Source organism: Filicampus tigris, chromosome 12 (assembly GCF_054856515.1).
Source record: "Filicampus tigris isolate MCC_2025a chromosome 12, RoL_Ftig_1.0, whole genome shotgun sequence".
Classification (NCBI taxonomy): Eukaryota; Metazoa; Chordata; class Actinopteri; order Syngnathiformes; family Syngnathidae; genus Filicampus; species Filicampus tigris.
Genome location: NC_141228.1, coordinates 2,173,502 through 2,191,583, shown reverse-complemented (window position 1 = coordinate 2,191,583; position 18,082 = coordinate 2,173,502). Strand labels below are relative to the sequence as shown.

Genomic DNA, 18,082 nt, shown 5'->3' with positions numbered 1-18,082 from the left:
TGCTAGGTTTTTTGTCTGTGTTGTTTCAGACCACAATAAATAGACGTGTCAAGTGGAATACGGGCCTGTGTTTTCTGACAGGATCACCCACATTCATACCTTGCCACTCTAAAATAGGGTCTTGCAGCCCAGGTCAACCAGCAAATTATTTCCAGTTTGGCAGGAGAAACGTAAACGTACGGAATTTGTGCACGCAAATTACTAATTCGTGCGCACGAACTACTTATTCGTGCGCACAAACTACTTATCCATGCGCACCAATTACTACTTTGTGCGCACCATTTACTACTTTGTGCGCACGAAATAGTTACAGCGTGCACACGAAATAGTTAAAGCGTGCACATGAAGTACTCTGATTCCTTACTGGACAAGATGGTAAACAAATCGAGCGCACCTTCACAGACTCGCTTCGAACTACAGCCCAATCGAGACAGTAAGACACCCGCATTCAGGCAGTTAATTAATCATGTCAATGCTTGATACTTTGCTACAACTAGTCGTCTCTTCTTTACCCGAGTTTCAAACTATACTGTATGCTTTTCCCTTGTGATAAATATAGAAATATCCCTCAGTAAATTCCTTTGTGTGTCTGTAGAAGCGGCTGTGCACGTTAAACGTATAACTGCGGGGATTGCTACACTGCCAAACGAGGTATGATGTGCATGAGGTGAGATGCACATCATTTTTTTTTTCGTGTCACGAAGGTGTGTCTCTTTTATGGCTAAATCACCATCAGAGATGACCCCAGCCCACATGAAGCCCTAAGAAAACATTTACTTAGGGGCATGCTTTTTCTTCCAATACTATTGATTATCAAAGATTTCAAAACCTATTCTAAATTCATTACATATCACTGTTACACTGCTACAACTGCGCAGCTCTGACACTATTGTTTACATTACAGTATCCCTTTGGTGTCAGACGTGCTCGTTGTAGTTCATGGTGCCACTTAGAGCTGGACCAGTAAAATCATAGCTGAACTACAAAATGCACCGAACTGAAATAGAGTGGAATTTATTGTGTTGTTGAAATATGGACTGTGAAACTTGAGGTCAATGTGGTTCGAATCAGTCAATAAATGGGTAAAGCGGTACTCACCCCAAAATAATTGTTTTCTGTTAAACTGTTAATACAATATGTCAAATATCTCTTTGACAAGTGAACATTCACTAGACTATCCCAATCACTGAGTTTTATCCAAATACGATACATAATTTCACAATAAAAAACTTTGAAATCTATATATGTGACTACTATTACATCAGATTTCACTGTGACATCCACTATATTCCCTGTTATCACTCAACCTTATGGGAGAGACACCACTAATCCCAGGGTATCATTCAGGATGTTTTAATAAATCTGATTTAGCCTTTTCAAAATAAAAGATCTTTGAAATCTGTAGTGGGATTATCTGTGATATACATACATGCCCCATCACTCTGAACTCAGATGTAATTGATACCTGTACAATTTTCAAAGGAATTATATTTTGAAATGCCAAATCAGATTTCAATCAAACACGATGCTATCCTGGCATAGTCTCTCTTTGCTTTTTAATAATAGTAACAACAGAAATATGCAGTGACATGGTAATTTGGAGACATAGATCGAGAAGTGGTCGAATCTACTACCGTGCTTGTTAAAGCGGAAGTCAACCCAAACATATTTTTTTCAAGAATATGTTCTATGCTGGCCCACGAGTTGAAACAAGACATTCTGATTAATATTACGTTTATGGAATAACAGTTAATCCACCCGTTTGTAGCCATCTCTGGGAGTGGCCATTTTGTCACTTCGGTTGACTGAAAATGACATCACAGTTTCTCAGGGCTGGGGTAACGACCAATCACGGCTGACCTGTTTTCTGAAGCTGAGCTGTGATTGGTCGTTACCCCAGCCCTGAGCAGTTGTAATGTCATTTTAAGTCGACAGATGTGACAAAATGGCCATCCCCTGAGATGGCTAAGAAGGGGTGGATTTTGCTGCTTAACTCATATTCCACAAAAGCAATATTCATCAGAATGCCGTGTTTCAACTAGTGGGCCTGCTGGGAACATATTCTTGAAAAAAATATATTTGGGTAGATTTCCACTTGAAGGCTACTTGTTAATTATATTCTCATGTAGTTTTAGGGGCACCCATGGACATGCGTCTGCGAGAATTCCTAGTGGAACGCAAACTTGAATATGTGATCCAGACAAATGAAGATGAAAAGGTAAGCCGCTGCAGCTGCTGTCTTTGCATTTCAAGTGTGTGTGTTGTGTATTTTTTCCAAAGAGTAGGTAAAATTTTCTTGAGAACAATTTGACAGCAGAGTAGATATGCTCGATCCACAAAATCAGATTGGGCCTGTGTGATTCTATTCTTTTTAGATTTTTATCCCAAAAACGGTTGTTGATATTTCAAATTGTGATCCAATCAAATACATTTAAGTGTTTACAAAACAATTTCAATTAATTAATTAATCAATCGCTTAATTGATAATTTAATATTAGTCATTTCAAGTTGGAAAAATATCTGCATCATTCACAGAAGTACATTTTGCCAAAAGTACATACCATCTAAAAACTAAGGATGCTATCGCTACATTTTTATAACTATATTCTTAATTAAATTTAAAGATCCATCGGCATTCTAGAATGTTTGTATGTATGTATGAATTAATTTACTTATTCACCTGGATAATCATTTGCTTTTTTCAGATTGATGAAACTGTCAATCCATTAATGACAGACAGTGACCTGGCGAAGTACATCCCCAAAGCTGGAGATAGAGTCTCAAGGAATCAGGAGTCTGCCTTCTGCAGACAAGCAGCACTGTCACAAAAATCACCATCTAGGAAAGAATCCATACTTTCGAGGCAAAGACAAAGACTGTCTGGAGCTGAGGTGATGCCTCAAAAAAGAGATCTAAGTTGGTAGGAAATACAAATGCCAAACGGACAGTGCGACGCATTGAGGTTGGATGGATGGATTTTAATGAACAAGAGGAAAGGTACAAACAGGTGAAGTCTGTAAGTGGTGGAGGAACCAGGCATCTTTCTGTTGACAAAGATGAAACCGTGGCAAGTATCAAAGTTATGGCTGAAAATCTTTTTTTCCTGAAGGCCATTCAAAAAAAAAAACAGAAGTCTTTCAGACTATTCAACTCATATTGAGAGCTCACAGATGCCCGTTGATGTGTCCAATACAGTGGACGAGCTGTATAACCAAAGCAAGGTTCGAATTCTGAGACTTTATCTGTGCACCAAAAAGAAGACAGGACAGCAGCCCTCAGGAGATGTGGACAGTGATCCCACAGTAAGCCAGCCCACAGTTGTAGATCTCACTGAAAATGACCAGAATCAAGCCAAAGAGCTGTTGGTGGGAAAAGGAATTTTAGAATCTCCAAACCACCATGGAATTGATGATGGGGCTTCCACAAGTGGATATCTGGAATTTAATGACACATTACCATGTGACAGTTCGCCAATGCTGGGTGAAGGTGAAGATTCTGATGGAGTTGTTGTTTTAAGGGGTCATGACAGGCTGGATGTAACTGTGCATGAAGCAAATTGAGAAATACTTTTTCCTGAAAAAGAGGATGATGCACAATATCAAACAATGGACCCGTCACTGTCTGCTCCAGTGCCCGTAGGGGAGGGAGATGCTCCAGTCTAAGACGATTCTGAATCCCAACTAACACATACCTCTTGTACTGTAACACTCATTGTAAAAATAGGTCACTGTCTCACTGACCTAATCAGTGCCTTTAAAGACCCAGAAGTTATTGGATCTGACATTAACATCAAAATGCGTTTACCAAATGGAGAGCTTGAACAGGGAGAAGGAAGGGGTGTTTTGCGAGACTGTCTGACAGAATTTTGGACGGATTTTTATGACAGTTATACAATGGGAGTTGAAGTTAAAGTCCCATTCATCAGGCATGATTTTCAGTGTGAAGAATGGCAGGCTATAGATAGAGTGTTTGTTTTTGGGTGGAAACAAGCTGGTTACTTCCCAGTGAAACTTGCAATACCATTTCTGGAAGAGGTGCTGTATGGCTTGACAACCAGTAGTTTCAAGGATTCACTTTTGCTGTATGTATCACATGAAGAAAGATCTATGCTGCAGAGGGCTTTGGAGGACTTCAATTCAGTGGACACAGATGAATTTCTGGATGTACTTGATGCGCATGAATGCAAGCAGGTCCCTACCAAGGACACATTGCTCTCCATTTTGACACAAATAGGACACAAGCAAATTATTCAGGCACCAATGTATGTAATTAAGTGCTGGCATCCTGGTATGGGTTCTCTAGCTAATTTACTACCACCAGGTTTACATCATTTCATTGCACACAAAAAACCAAATGCAAAAACAGTGAAGGAGCTTCTAAGCTTTCCTGAGGAGATGACACCAGCCCAGTTAACAGTTTCTTGTTACCTGAAAAAGTACATCAGGGAAATTGATTGCAACAGTCTTCAGCGTTTCCTGCGGTTCTGTACTGGATCAGACCTCGTGGACAAACCCATAATCATTGAGTTTATAGAAACCACTGATTTCCTCCGCCGTCCACAGTCTCACACATGTGGATGTGTACTGAAGCTACCCATTGGTTACTACAACAATCCAGATTTTCGCAGTGAATTTAACAGCATTCTCATAATCTCGATGTGGGTAATGGATGTGGTGTAGGTACAGTAGTACAAACAAGAATTGGATGTAAAAGCTCCTATGTATCCTGTTGTATGCAGGGCTGTTATGGACATTCTCGATGACCTTTCACTCACACAAGTGAAATGCACACTAATGAAACACGCACAATTGAAATCTTCTCACACATTACTAAAATACTCTCACACACAGTACTGAAAACACTCACGATACTCCACACTGAGATGTTACACCACACATTAAACAATCCCATACACACGACTGAAATCAGCAGATGCTTTCATATACTTAAATACTCATTTCAGTGCTGTGTATGAGTGTATATGATTTGTGTGTGTGTGACAGGTAATCCAGAAAAATGTCCATAATGGCCACTCATACTTTTGTGCCTTCTTTTTTTTCTGGGGCATTTTATTTCACCTGTTTTTAAAGTGGTGTGTGTTGTTAACTGTTTGACAAGCCAAGTTTTTACAAAATGTTATTCATTTTATTTGTATTTCTTGATTATAAACAAAGTACATCTTTACACTTGATCATTGATTAGGAGACCAACCAGAGTTATTTTACATGTCACTTTGTTTGTACAGTTTCTACTGAGGTATATTTTAATATAGACTAGTGCCGTTAGGCTTCAGTGACGCCTGTGTTAAGTGAGAAGTGGCCACGCGTGTGATCTAAGGGGTCAGCAGGACACTGGTCTGCTAAGGGGGAGACAGGATGTCATCAGGCAGGGGACATCTGGATAAGCTCTCCTTTGTTTTTCCTAACTGAAACTGAATAGTCTCAAGGTAATCAATCTTAGGGGATGTTAGGAGTAGCAAACCTTGTGGCACCTCTCTGTCCGGGGCATCCTGAGGGGGTTAGGCGGGAAATAGGCAAAGGAATTAGCTATTCAAGGGCACCCAATGCATATGTAATAATCAAGTTTGAATATTCATCCTGCTCCCCATAAGAAGAGAGACACGAGACGGGAGGAGCGCGCGCCGCAGCAACTCGGAGAGCAACTTCTTTTGGCATCAGCTGTATTGGTATCAATTAAATCTTGTTCCCAATCAACTGAATTGTTAGAGAAATCTTTTCATCATCAACTCAGCCTGGCCTTGCGTCTGCTCCGGACAAACGCATCAACTGACCCTGCTCAACGAAAGAAAATACACTACACTACTATTGAAAATGTTGTGAGATTTATAATAGAATACAGTTCTTGAGTAAACATTGGATCGCTAAAATATCACACTGTTACTGTTAAAATGGAGAAGTGTTTCTCACATGACAGCGACAATTTAATACGTTAAATATTCTTTCACTTTTATTATCTAATAATTTTGTGTAATAATCCATCTTGTTGCACCATCTCATAATAATGTATTGTTTCTTAAATTTTTGTTCTGCTTTTTCCATTTTTTTTAACAAGCATTTCATTGCTTTCTTTCCGAGCCATCTTTTCCACACACATCTGTCCATCAACCCCTTTTGAACAGGGCACCAAAAACATCACTTGATTCAACTTTGAACAAACTTCAAAGTTGAGCAAAAGTATAATAGGTGAACTTCCCTCTAGGCATTATCAGACTGAGAGGATTGGTATAGCATAGTAATTTAATCCGTGTTGAATATTGAGTTAAAGATAAAAGGAAAGTAATATAAGGATGGATGGAATATGACCAAATTTCCCTCTCAGTACACCCTCATACCATATAATTGCATTAAATTGGATGATGAGTTATTTTAATTAAAGAGTCATTGATTGCACAGAGAAGATCTGTGAGGGTCGCTGATAAATTTGCAAACTAGGAGAGCAATTGAAGTGGGATTTCAAATCCAGAAAAAAATATCTCTGAAACAAGCAACGTTCTTTGTTTTTCCAATGATACCAAGTGGTAGCGGACATGTTATGTTACCCTACTTCAGAAACCAGTCAGAGATTGACTGTTTCATGTTGTCATCTTGTGCCCTCTTTTGTATATTTCAGAAAATACACAGGAAGAGAATATACTGCAGAATATTGGTCACATTTGGTACCACTGCTTAACATAATGAGATCACAGTAGGTGCGATTACAAATGCTCATTTTTGATTGACAGCACCATAGAGATAAAAACCAATTAAATGTTCATTGTTGTTAAGACATTATTACATCTCCACCAGTCTTCATGAAAATGTGATTGTCATTTGATTGTGGTCATTCCGACTGACTGACAACTAGACACACAATCAGCACAGGTAGAAAGTGAGCATTTTATTTAAAAAAAAATAAACACAATTTGGGACATTTCCATTCAGCTGAAGAGTTGGGGGGGGGGGCATCTAATTGCATGCATGCTCTCTGTTCCTCCAGCAGACAAATGGAGTTAGCTGACACAGTCATTATCACCAACCAATCTGTTTCTACATCAGAAACAATGAAAACCTTGAAACCTTGATTCTTTCAAATTGATGACTTAAGTGACAGTGTTGGGAGGGGAGCGGTGTTATTCATGAAGCATCAAGGGGGATTATTTCAAAACTATTGTGGCCCTCTGTGCTGCTGAGCCAACTTTCCATAACCACCTCGGGCTGGGTCGTAGTCTTGCCTGTACTCATCCCTTACCTACACAGAAACAGAAAAAATAAATAAATAAATAAAAAAGAATTAGTGAAACTTGAGGAAATACTTTCACTTCACTCAATGTTCAAATGACTAGAATTGTTTGTGTTTTATTGAGGACTGTGAAAATTAAAGCATTAACTATAGAGATTAATTTACATTTTATAAAGCGTTAAAAAAAATAAACTCAGTTTTAACTCAGTTTTATTTACTTCCTGTGGCAGCTGATATCTGCTCACTTTGCAGCCAAATTTAGAGGAGAGTCACTGTCGCAAAGACGGACTTTTACGTAGTTTTACTTTAAAAAGTTGCTCGACGACTCATAGGAGAAATCCAAAATAATTTTCGCATTTTGCAAAGCCCAAAATTCAAATACCATATTAGCACTAGTTTTTATCACAAGACATGTTTTCCATTATTTATGAGTGGACAATGTGGGACCATACTGATGCCATTTGTATTGCGACTTAATTAGGCTTAGAATGACCTGTGTGCTTGAAAAAGGTATAAGAGTAACGAACTAGAGATGATTTTACCCGCGTCACAAATCTCTGTTCAATGATTTGTTCTATTTTGATATACAGTATAGGTGGTTTGAATATATTTTGTAACACGTGTACATCATGTAACTTATGATCTCAGGTTTTGGACAGGAGAGATGATGGTTTGGCCGCCGTGCACATGTCTGATGTTGCTTACTGTGGTCCAAGGGATGCTGAGGGAGTTTGTAGGAATGCTCAGATGCATTCAAAATTAGAGGGAACATTCAAGAGTATATTAAACTCCAAAGGGTGAGTTTTGTAGGGGTCTTTACACGTCTAGGAAGAGTTTTAAATTGTAAAACAAAAGCATAGTATGTCTTACATCAATGTTAACATTCCAAGCTGTCAAACAAGTACAGTTGTACCTCGACATACGAACGTACCTTCATACGAAATTTTCAAGTTACGAAACGCCTCAACAGGAAAATATTGCCTCTTGTTTACGAAAGAAATTTCAGGATACGAAAGGTAAAAATACAGTATGGGTTGCTAATTGCAGCTCCGGAGTTTCCTGAACGCAACATACTCATAGATGCTCTGCCATTGGCTATTACCTAGCATCTTCCTGGCATCACATTGGCTAAGAGGGACCTCTACCGTATGTGTCTATGTGTGTAGATAGACAGGTGGATAGATATGTCTATGCAGCGTCCTCGTCATTCGCCCCTCGGGCAATGAGGTGTTCCGAGGAAAAGAGAAAAAGGAGAAAATAGTTTTTTTTTTGTCCATACAGACAAAGCAAGAGATAATAGAAAAGTATGAAGAAGGGATGCGTTTGGTTGATCTCTCCAAAGAATATGACCATAATTTATCGACAGCCGCCACGTTATTAAATCAGTTCTTTACAAAACGCCAGGCAAAAAACACTTCTGAGAGAGAACATGAACCAAAGAGGGCAAAAAGCGATGAGGACAGCAAGGTAAATGACCATTTTTATTCTTTACTCTATTCTTTGTTTTTTACATTATGCACAACTCTCATTTATTGTGCAATAATCTAATTGTAACACGTATTTGTTACATGTTTTGGTGAATTTTTATGCTTTATAAAACATTTATGTCTGAATTTTAGGGGGCTTGGAACGGATTAGGGCATTTACATGGAAAACACGTCCATACTTACAACATTTTCTAGTTAAGAAATTTCTTCCAGAACCAATTAATTTCATAAGTAGAGGTACCACTGTACCAATGGTAAATAAAACTATACACCCTGAAAGATGTGTTATTTGTTGGAACAAGCCTCTGGTCATTTTCATGATAGTCATTATGCTTTAAAGTACATGCTATTCATTCTTGCATATGCTTGGTAAAAATAATGTCGGTATGTATTTGATTTTAGTTTATTGTTTGGCTCATATTCTAAGGCTGATTATTTCCTGTCGCACAGTTTTTTTTTTGTTTTTTTTTAAAAGCGGAAGTCAACCCAAATATATTTTTTTCAAGAATATGTTCTATCCAAGCCCACTAGTTGAAACAAGCCATTCTGTTAAATATCGCATTTGTGGAATAAGAGTTATATCCACCTGTTTTTAGCCATCTCTGGGGGCGGCCATTTTGTCACTTCTGTCGACTGAAAATGACATTACAGTTGCTCAGGTCCGCTGATTTGAATCAATAAGGCTAGCGGCAACTGGGGTTAGCCTCAAATCTTAGCTTTTAGATAACGGCGGACTCGTCTGCTTGCATCCACTGCGAACGCGTGAACACTACGTCACTGGAGCCCACTGGCAGAATTACACCGCATCTGCAATTGGTGTATTGTCAAACATACAACACAATTATGCTACCATCTTTGGAAATTTCCATAACAATAAGTATTATGGGCGTAATGTGTTAACATTCAGTGATTTCTCTAACAAAAAACCAACAATCCATAACAGTTGGCAGCTCTGAATTATAGTTGAAAGTACAGTTAAAGTTCTATTCTCCTTGCCATCACTGGTAACCTTCTTGAGACTTCATGGGTGCAAACCAAACAGAGTTAATGAGTTTAAGTTTTAAGATTTGTTGATCCTCCTGCATGCCCTGATTCTGGATACTGCCACGATAATGCTTTGAACTCCAGTGTAGTCATGTCTAAATTCCAGTAGTACAACTTTTTTTTGGTTTGAGAGATGGCCTTGCTGACAAAAATCTAGCAGCGCATACATTTTTAGCCATAACCCTCAATGGAGAACAAGCATCCTAGCAGAAATACTCAAGAGTATCAAGCAATTTTACCTGTCCTCCAGACTTCCCACGACCATACTGTCTTCCCTCCTTAAAGCCAGTGTCCCAGTCTGTCCTGATCATGCGGTCATCAAGTCGTGTGCCATTTATGAAGCGCATAGCATGTTCTGCATCTGCCCTAGTATAGTATCTACACGAGCTTTGGTTAAGTTCAGTTGCATACTCTTTCGGTATTTTGTGTGTGTTGCGTGAACTAACTGCAGTTAGTTCTGAGGTGTGTCTGGGCACAAGTTTAAACCCAACAGAGTAAAAAGGATACTCGACAAAGCAGAAGCCACAGGCCGTCTTCTTTACTTTATCCAGACCAATAATAATGCGCTTGACATCTCCACTTTTAGAAAAGAGCTCATGAACCTGATCAGAACAGAACAGAACAGAAAAGGGTTGCAAAATATTTTCAAATGTTCCGGAAAGATGTAGCACAACCATGCACCATGTTCTCAATTAATAGAACAGAAGAATCGTTTCTAAATAGTGCATTGTCTCTTACCTGCTCCTCTGTGGTGTAGAAGGAGAGGTTCCCCACATATAATGTGTGGCTTGCCTTCAGCAGCTTCTCTTGTATATGACACTTGCCCTGGAAACACAAGAAAATACTTACAAACGTCAGCAAAAGTTACCACCGAGAGGTAACTGAGGAAGAGAACGTAGTTGTTTAAAACAATATTGCACCGAAGTTCACAGGCATCAATTGCAATGTCTATTCTTATGGTATTTTGATACGTTTAGCTTCATACGGAACAGACGAGTGAGAGACGGTACTATAAGTTAATAGCTGCCTTTAACAATTGGGCTAAATGAAAATAACTCTAAGTGACGCAAATGCACCAGAAATTTCCTTCGTGGACAACAAAATGCTCCTTGCAATTTGCTAATTTTCAGTCCGTAACGTAAACATATTGGCCATTTAGCATTGTGTCTTACCTTAAAATGTTGGTCTCTGTATGAACCGATATCAGTGTAAGAATCGCTGTTTAGAGCATTCAGTTTCACAGACATTGTAGAAACAAACAGACAAGCTGCTACTTCGTTAGAATTTTCTACGTTTCCGGTTAGTGAGTCCGTCTTTAAACGTGTCCGTGTGCACCAACTCCACTTGAGCCCACAGACTCATGTGTAACAGGGGGATCTGGCCGGAGGAGGGGGTAATCTCAGACAGGAAGTGGTGGTGGTCGTAAAGATTCGCAAATAAAAGTGTTTAAATTTTGCAAATAAAAGCGTTTACATTTTCAACATGACGTGATGGTGGTAAAGATTTGAAAATAAAAGTGATGAAAATAAAAAAGATTACATTTTCACAACTTGTAAAACGCGCATTAACGCCACTTACTATTGCACCCCCCCCCCCTCTCTTTTGTGACGATCAGGCAGCGTATAAACGTGACAGTAACGTGATTATGTTTAAAACTTAGTTAGCCCATAGACTGGTAGACATCTGCTTCTGAGATCAGTGCGAGCATAACCCTTAAGTTAATTTCCTCTGACGTGATACTACCTCAAGTAGCTTGAAGAACCAGAACCAGAATTTTGATTGTCAGAACCATAATTTTATAACATTTGGCTATTTTTTACTATAGTATACAAATTTGTAACCTCGACGTGCGCACATTGCACTGTTTCTACTTGTAATCCTCAATATTTCTACTTATACTTAATATTTCTAAAAAGTCACGTCATGATGTTGCACTATAAGAAACTTATAATAATAATATTTATATAAAATGTCCAATATTTACCTGTATCAGAATGTTATGACCAGTAGCTGTTTGTAATATTCATGTTATAGTTGTTAAATATCTACATATTTTGAAAGTATTGTATAATTGTAGTAGTCATAGTATTTATTGTTATTAATGTATTTTTTCAATACTGTACAGAATATCAGAGGAAAAGTAAGGTTTTATGTAAGGGGCCACAAGTAGGGGAGATCCCCCTTCCAGGATGACCAGGCTGCAATGGATGCTGAGTGGAAACAGTTATTAGACAACGCAGTGCTATACAACGCAAACTCGAATAGTGTGTAAGTCCATTTCAAGATAAAGCGCTGCAGAATGACTCCTTTGGAGAAGTAGGTCCTCCTCAGAATCCGGCCCATTTGGTCAATCTCCAGTGCAGCACCACATCATATGTTAGATCTCCATCTTTATCACATGTGGATACAGCCAATATAAGTTGTTGTTGCTCCTCTTGCTTCAACATGTCTTTCCCATTATTCAGATACAATTTTTTTAAAGTCAATAGCATCAAAGTTTTTTGATGTTTCTTTTTTAATCATAAGGAAGGATTTCTCAGTGAAAAGAAACATTGTTATAAAAGTGGACTTCAAAAATAAATGAAACCATTGATGAAATCAATCTCTCTTCAGACAGGCATCTTCCCCGCTGCCTTTAAAACGGCGGTGGTGAAGCCCCTTCTGAAGAAGAGCAATTCTGAACCCGAGCGTTTTTAATAATTACAGACCTGTATCCAACTTACCGTTTTTAAGTAAGATTTTAGAAAAACTGGTTTTCATCCAGTTGAATCATTTATATAATAAAATAATATTTTGGAGAAATATCAATCTGGTTTTAGGATGAACCACAGTACGGAGACTGCTCTTTTAAGGATTTTAAATGATATTAGGTGCACTGCAGACGTGAGAAAACTCACAGTCTTGGTGCTACTGGATCTAAGCGCTGCTTTTGATACAGTAGCTCACCAAATTTTATTAAATAGACTTAAAAATCTAGTGGGCATCTCCGGTACTGTTTTTAACTGGTTTTATTCCTATCTCACAGACCGATATTTCTTTGTAAGTATGGATACTTGTTCCGCCAAAACCCATGAAATTAAATGTGGGGTTCCCCAAGGTTCGATTTTGGGCCCCCTACTTTTTAATCTTTATATGCTTCCCCTTGGGGATGTCATCAGGGGACACGGCATCAGCTTTCACAGCTATGCTGATGACACGCAGCTGTATATTGCCGTGTCTCCTGATGACACAGGACCCATTGATACCCTTTTAAATTGCATTTTAGATATCGAGTCATGGATGGCAGATAATTTCCTACAGCTCAATCAGGAAAAAAACTGAGGTTTTAGTTATCGGTCCCGAAGGTCAGAGAGAGAAGCTTTTACCAAAACTACAAGTTTTTAATCCCTCACATTATGTGAAGAACCTTGGCGTCATTTTTTACTCTGAGCTCAGTTTTATTCCTCATATTAAAAATGTAACCAAGATTGGTTTTTATCACCTTAAGAATATCGCCAGAGTCCGCCCGTTTCTCTCTCAGGCTAACACGGAAGTGCTGATGCATGCTTTTTTTTCCTGTCGTTTAGATTACTGTAATGCCCTGCTCTCTGGCCTCCCGAAAAAGAGCATTTCACCATTGCAACTACTGCAGAATTCAGCCGCTCGGGTGCTGACGAGAACCAGAGGGCGGGAGCACATTACGCCAGTTTTGAAATTGCTGCATTGGCTCCCTGTGTGTTTCAGGATCGATTTTAAGGTACTTTTATTAGTTTATAAATGTGTTAATGGTCTTGGGCCATCTTATTTATCTGATTTGCTTTTATCATACCAACCCTCGCGGATCCTGAGGTCCTCTGGCGCCGGCCTTTTATTTATTCCAAGGGTGAGGACCAAAATGCATGGCGAGGCTGCATTCAGCCATTTTGGTCCTCACCTTTGGAATAGCCTGCCAGAGGACGTCAGGTCTGCAGAGACTGTTGATATTTTTAAGAGGAAGCTCAAGACACACCTTTTTAGTTTGACTTTTAACAACTTTTAAATAATTTATCTTTTCTTTTGATTGAAGATTATTTCTTATCTTATCTTACTGATTTTAGTTCTTAGACTATACTACTGTTCTGTCTTTTAGTTTTGTTGCTCTCTGCCGTTGTCAGCTTTTAGCTCCAGTGTTTCCTCATGGGGGGGGCTCCGCTTTGAGGGAGGGGTGGCTGCCCTTCCCGCGGGGGCTGTCGTCGCAGGGACTCCTTGGGTCTGGGTGGCCGGCAGCCTCTACACTTTGTGTGGGGTTCGCCTGTCTAATCCGGGCTGGGGTCTCTATGGTGGTGGCGGCCCTGTGGCCGTGGGCTGTCATTCCCCTCGGCGCGGAGAGCTCCCCTTGGGTACCCTTTCCTCATATGGTTTCTCTGTGCCTTGTCATGTTTTTTTAACACATTTTATCAGGTTGTGCACTTTGTGTGGGTGTGTGTGAATGATTGCTGATGTACTAATGGATATCTGTCTTGGGTCTGTTGGGAGGGAGGGCATGAACAGATTTTTTAAATTTTTTTTATTATCTATTTATTTTTTATTATCTATTTTTTTAATGTTTTGCTTTGAATGTTTTACAGCACTTTGAGTTGCATTTTTATGTATGAAAAGTGCTATATAAATAAAATGTGATTGATTGATTGATTGATCAACCTTAGAAGTGTTGTCCAGCTGGTGCTTCCAAAGTCAGAACACAGAAAGGATTTCACCTCACAGAAATGCCTTTGAAGCATCCGTCCAGCGTGCAAATAATTTCCCATAGCTGAAATAAGACATAACATTACATACCATTTTTCATTCAAACAAATTATACAGTTGCACCATGCCAACGTGCCAAGGATGAAGTTTTCCATTAGTAGTACACACCACAATTTCTTCAATCCAGGCATGTCAGTCTAAAAAAAATAATAATAATACCTGCATTTATTTTTATTAGCCATGTGGAAACACACAAGGAATGTGTGTTAGTTTTGAGCTACACAAGTATTGAAGTTACAAGCAACTATAACTAAAAGAATATTTGGGACTTGACAGGAGCTGCAGTACTGAATAATTACTGCTGTGCAAGTGATAAAGAGAGTCATCAAAAAGTACAGTCATTGTCAACGAAGTCTTCCAGAGTTTACTTAAAATAATTTAAAAAAACAAAAAAAAAAGATGGTTAACTTACAATGGTGAAGTCATAGGCAGCATCCAGGACTTGGTAAACTTAGGAAGGGGTCACATGATGGACTCCATGTTGGAACAACATAAAGGTCTGCAACATATATGGTCTTTCCCTGTGTAACATATTGTAGACAGGATATCATGCACTCAATTACATAAAGTATAAGACAAAGCACATTTAGAGAACACATGTTCTATTATTTTTTTCGCCTGTGAATGGGCAATCTGCTAATGAGGTCAAAGCAAGTATTTCCAATCAGCAATTGAAAAAATGGTTGAAATTATTTGGCTTTTTCTTTATATGTCAATTTGAACCTAATGCAAAAACATCCATCTGTGGGAGACCTCCCGTTTATTTCATTTCATTGTCCATCCAAAGGTTGGCACGCATCAGGGTAGCTGTCTGCATTTTCACTATCAGTTCTTTTCCTGGGTTTTTAATGTCCAAAACATAGTCAAGATGATTAAAACACACGTACACACAAAAAAATATTTTTACAAAAAAATACAATGTACAATCAATGTACAATCTTACCAGGTACCTTATGGATGGCTTCAATATACTATTCAATAATACATAACAGCTGCCGTTGGGCAGAATGTAATTCTAGTCTCCATGAAGTGTCCACAGATGCATTTTAGCAAGAAATACACAAACTGGCATTACCTTTAAACGTAATTGCATTTTTTTGTGTGCTGGAGAACTTTACAGAGACGAGTAGGTTTAAATTAGGGGCAAAGCGGGCAGTGTATTTGCAGCATTGAGTGCAGCGCTGCGTTGCAAACTTCACTTTCCCTGAATGATCGAGTGATGCATCTGCAAAGAGTGAATGTAAAAATACAGTGAAAATAAAAATATAAATATAATAAAAATGAGCACAATTTCTGTAGGATAGATTACACTTGCATTTTTTAAAAATCTAGAACGCCCCCAACCCCAACAAAAAAAAAAAAAAGAAAAAACGTCAACCACACACAGACACCAATGTATATACAAATATGGGTAAACGTGCAAAGACAGATGCGTTTTAGCTAGAAATACACAAACAGGCATTACCTTGAAACATGATGACATATGCACTTCCAGGTGCTGGACAACTTAAGGGAGACGAGCCGGTTTGAATTTCGGTCAAAGCGGACAGTGATATAATTTGCAGCATTGAGTGCAGTGCTGCACTGGAAACTTAACATTTCCCTGAATGATAGAGTGATGCATCTGCAAAGAGTGAATGTTAAAATATAGTGAATATAAAAATATATAACGTGGTCATTGCATTTTCCCGTTTGGTAAACGACATGAATTACAGACATGAAGTCTGACACCAATGTGGAAATAATTGACGTCCGAGGAACTTACACTTCGAATAAAACAACTACCTGTTTGAGGTCCTGATGACAAATGATTGTAGTGATTACTACATATAGAATGACATTACAATAACTAAGCATAAAAGTTATACTGTACATATGTCCTTTGCCGACAACACGGTATTCTCACGGAAACAGGATGAAATATACGCAGGTAATGAAGTTATATAATATTAAGTTATTTTCGATAACGTTACAATCATAAACAGTCATTTTTATAATTTGCTTGATTTAAATGTAATATACAACATATTTTCACAGATAACGAAGCATCACCGTTCTCTCAGGGCGTCGTAGTAAAAGGCAAGGCTCTTTGACCGCTGATACTGAAAAAGTGACGCGCTTCTGTTTGCAGGTAGGTTAGGTCACAGGGAGGAGTTAAAAAAAAAAGAAAAGAAACCCCCCCTCTTCCTTTCTGAGAATACCGTTTCCGGTCTGACAATACCCCTGTCTGAGATACCCCTCCTCCGGCCAGATACCTCTCCTAATTCTTATATTCTTATATAAATAATGTACGTCCATGAACCACAGACGTCTACAAATAAATAAATAAACGTATATGTATCTCTCTCTGTTTATTTATTTCTTATCCATCCATTAACTGAGCTGTTACTCTCTCGAGGATCGCGGGCGTGCTGGAGCCTATCCCAGCTAGGGGTGGGCGGATCGATCCAAATATCGATATTATCGATACTAGGCAAGTAATTGGATCGGATCGATACTATTGGCCTGAGATCGATACTTCGCTCAGAGCGCCGCTTCGCCCCCCCTCTCTCTCCCGCCCAGCGCCTCCTGCTACTCTCTGCCTGAGTGAGTGACTCAGGCACACTTTTAGCCCCTCCCTGGCAGAGAGGGTGACGGGAGAGTGAGAGAGCGGCCGGAACCTAAAGCAATATAGAGCCAAACAAGAACTGGAACGCGGTGTGGACTTGACAGTGCCAAGTGTGATTTGTGTAATAAAGTGCTCCGCTGCTGTGGTAACACCACAAATTTACATAAACATATGAAAAAAGCTCACCCTACCTACAGAGAGCAACGAGCTACAAGCGAAGTTGAGGGAGGAGAAGGAGGGGGGAGACCCCCAAGCCAGAACAGAACGGACACAGAGACAACATACTCTGGCAAAGGCTTTTCAGCCCAAAAAATATACAATAGTTGTTGTAGTAGAAGTATTTTATTTTTTATAGTGTTAAAATAGTCGTTGAAATAGTGTAAACCAGGGGTGTCAAAGTCAAATGGACGGAGGGCCAAATAAAAAAATTTGCGACAAGCCGAGGGCCGGACTGATAGAATGTTCATTGAAATTTTTAAAAATGTCCAGATTGGATCGGGTCCTTCGCGCCTGCTGATGATGTCACGCTTTATATATCTGTAATATATTTCTTTACGTCTATGTTTGTCACCCCCCTGGCTGTTGTGTTTTTATCTTCGGAGTTACTAAATAAAAAATAAAATAAAGTACATTACTGCTACTTTTGCGAGGCAGCTCGTACGTCACTTCCGTTTGCGTTTCTCCTGCCAAACTGGAAACACTTTTCTGGTTGACTCGGGCTGCAAGTTTGTATGAACTGTACATAATGTGAAGTAAAACGGAGAGGATCATATGACTGGTATGATGTCTCCAGCTGACCCTATTTTAGAGTGGCAAGGTATGGATGTGGTGCTCCTGTCAGAGAACACAGGCCCGTATTCCACTTGACACGTCTATTTATTGTGGTCTGCAACAACACAAAGAATAACCAAGCAACATCATCCAATGCATATCCATTTGT

General features: G+C 39.1%; 1 protein-coding gene and 2 long non-coding RNA genes across 3 annotated transcripts; 1 reads left to right on the top strand and 2 right to left on the bottom strand.

Annotated features, from left to right (window-relative positions):
- Nucleotides 1-1,983: 1,983 nt before the first annotated feature.
- LOC147138043 (uncharacterized) lies at nt 1,984-5,714 on the top strand. The gene is made up of 2 exons (XR_015089125.1): nt 1,984-2,218; nt 2,706-5,714. It is a non-coding gene; the product is annotated as an uncharacterized LOC147138043 (long non-coding RNA).
- A 1,162-nt stretch (nt 5,715-6,876) lies between these two features.
- ncbp2 (nuclear cap binding protein subunit 2) lies at nt 6,877-11,148 on the bottom strand. The gene is made up of 5 exons (XM_086048402.1): nt 10,943-11,148; nt 10,509-10,595; nt 10,278-10,372; nt 10,010-10,148; nt 6,877-7,248 (listed from the first exon to the last, which is right to left on the bottom strand). The coding sequence occupies exons 1-5, from the start codon at nt 11,015-11,017 to the stop codon at nt 7,165-7,167; spliced, it is 480 nt and encodes a 159-aa protein (XP_085904528.1). The 5' UTR covers nt 11,018-11,148; the 3' UTR covers nt 6,877-7,164.
- Nucleotides 11,149-13,719: 2,571 nt separating this feature from the next.
- Nucleotides 13,720-16,659, bottom strand: LOC147138041 (uncharacterized). The gene is made up of 5 exons (XR_015089053.1): nt 16,587-16,659; nt 16,000-16,158; nt 15,610-15,759; nt 14,947-15,055; nt 13,720-14,538 (listed from the first exon to the last, which is right to left on the bottom strand). It is a non-coding gene; the product is annotated as an uncharacterized LOC147138041 (long non-coding RNA).
- Nucleotides 16,660-18,082: the final 1,423 nt, after the last annotated feature.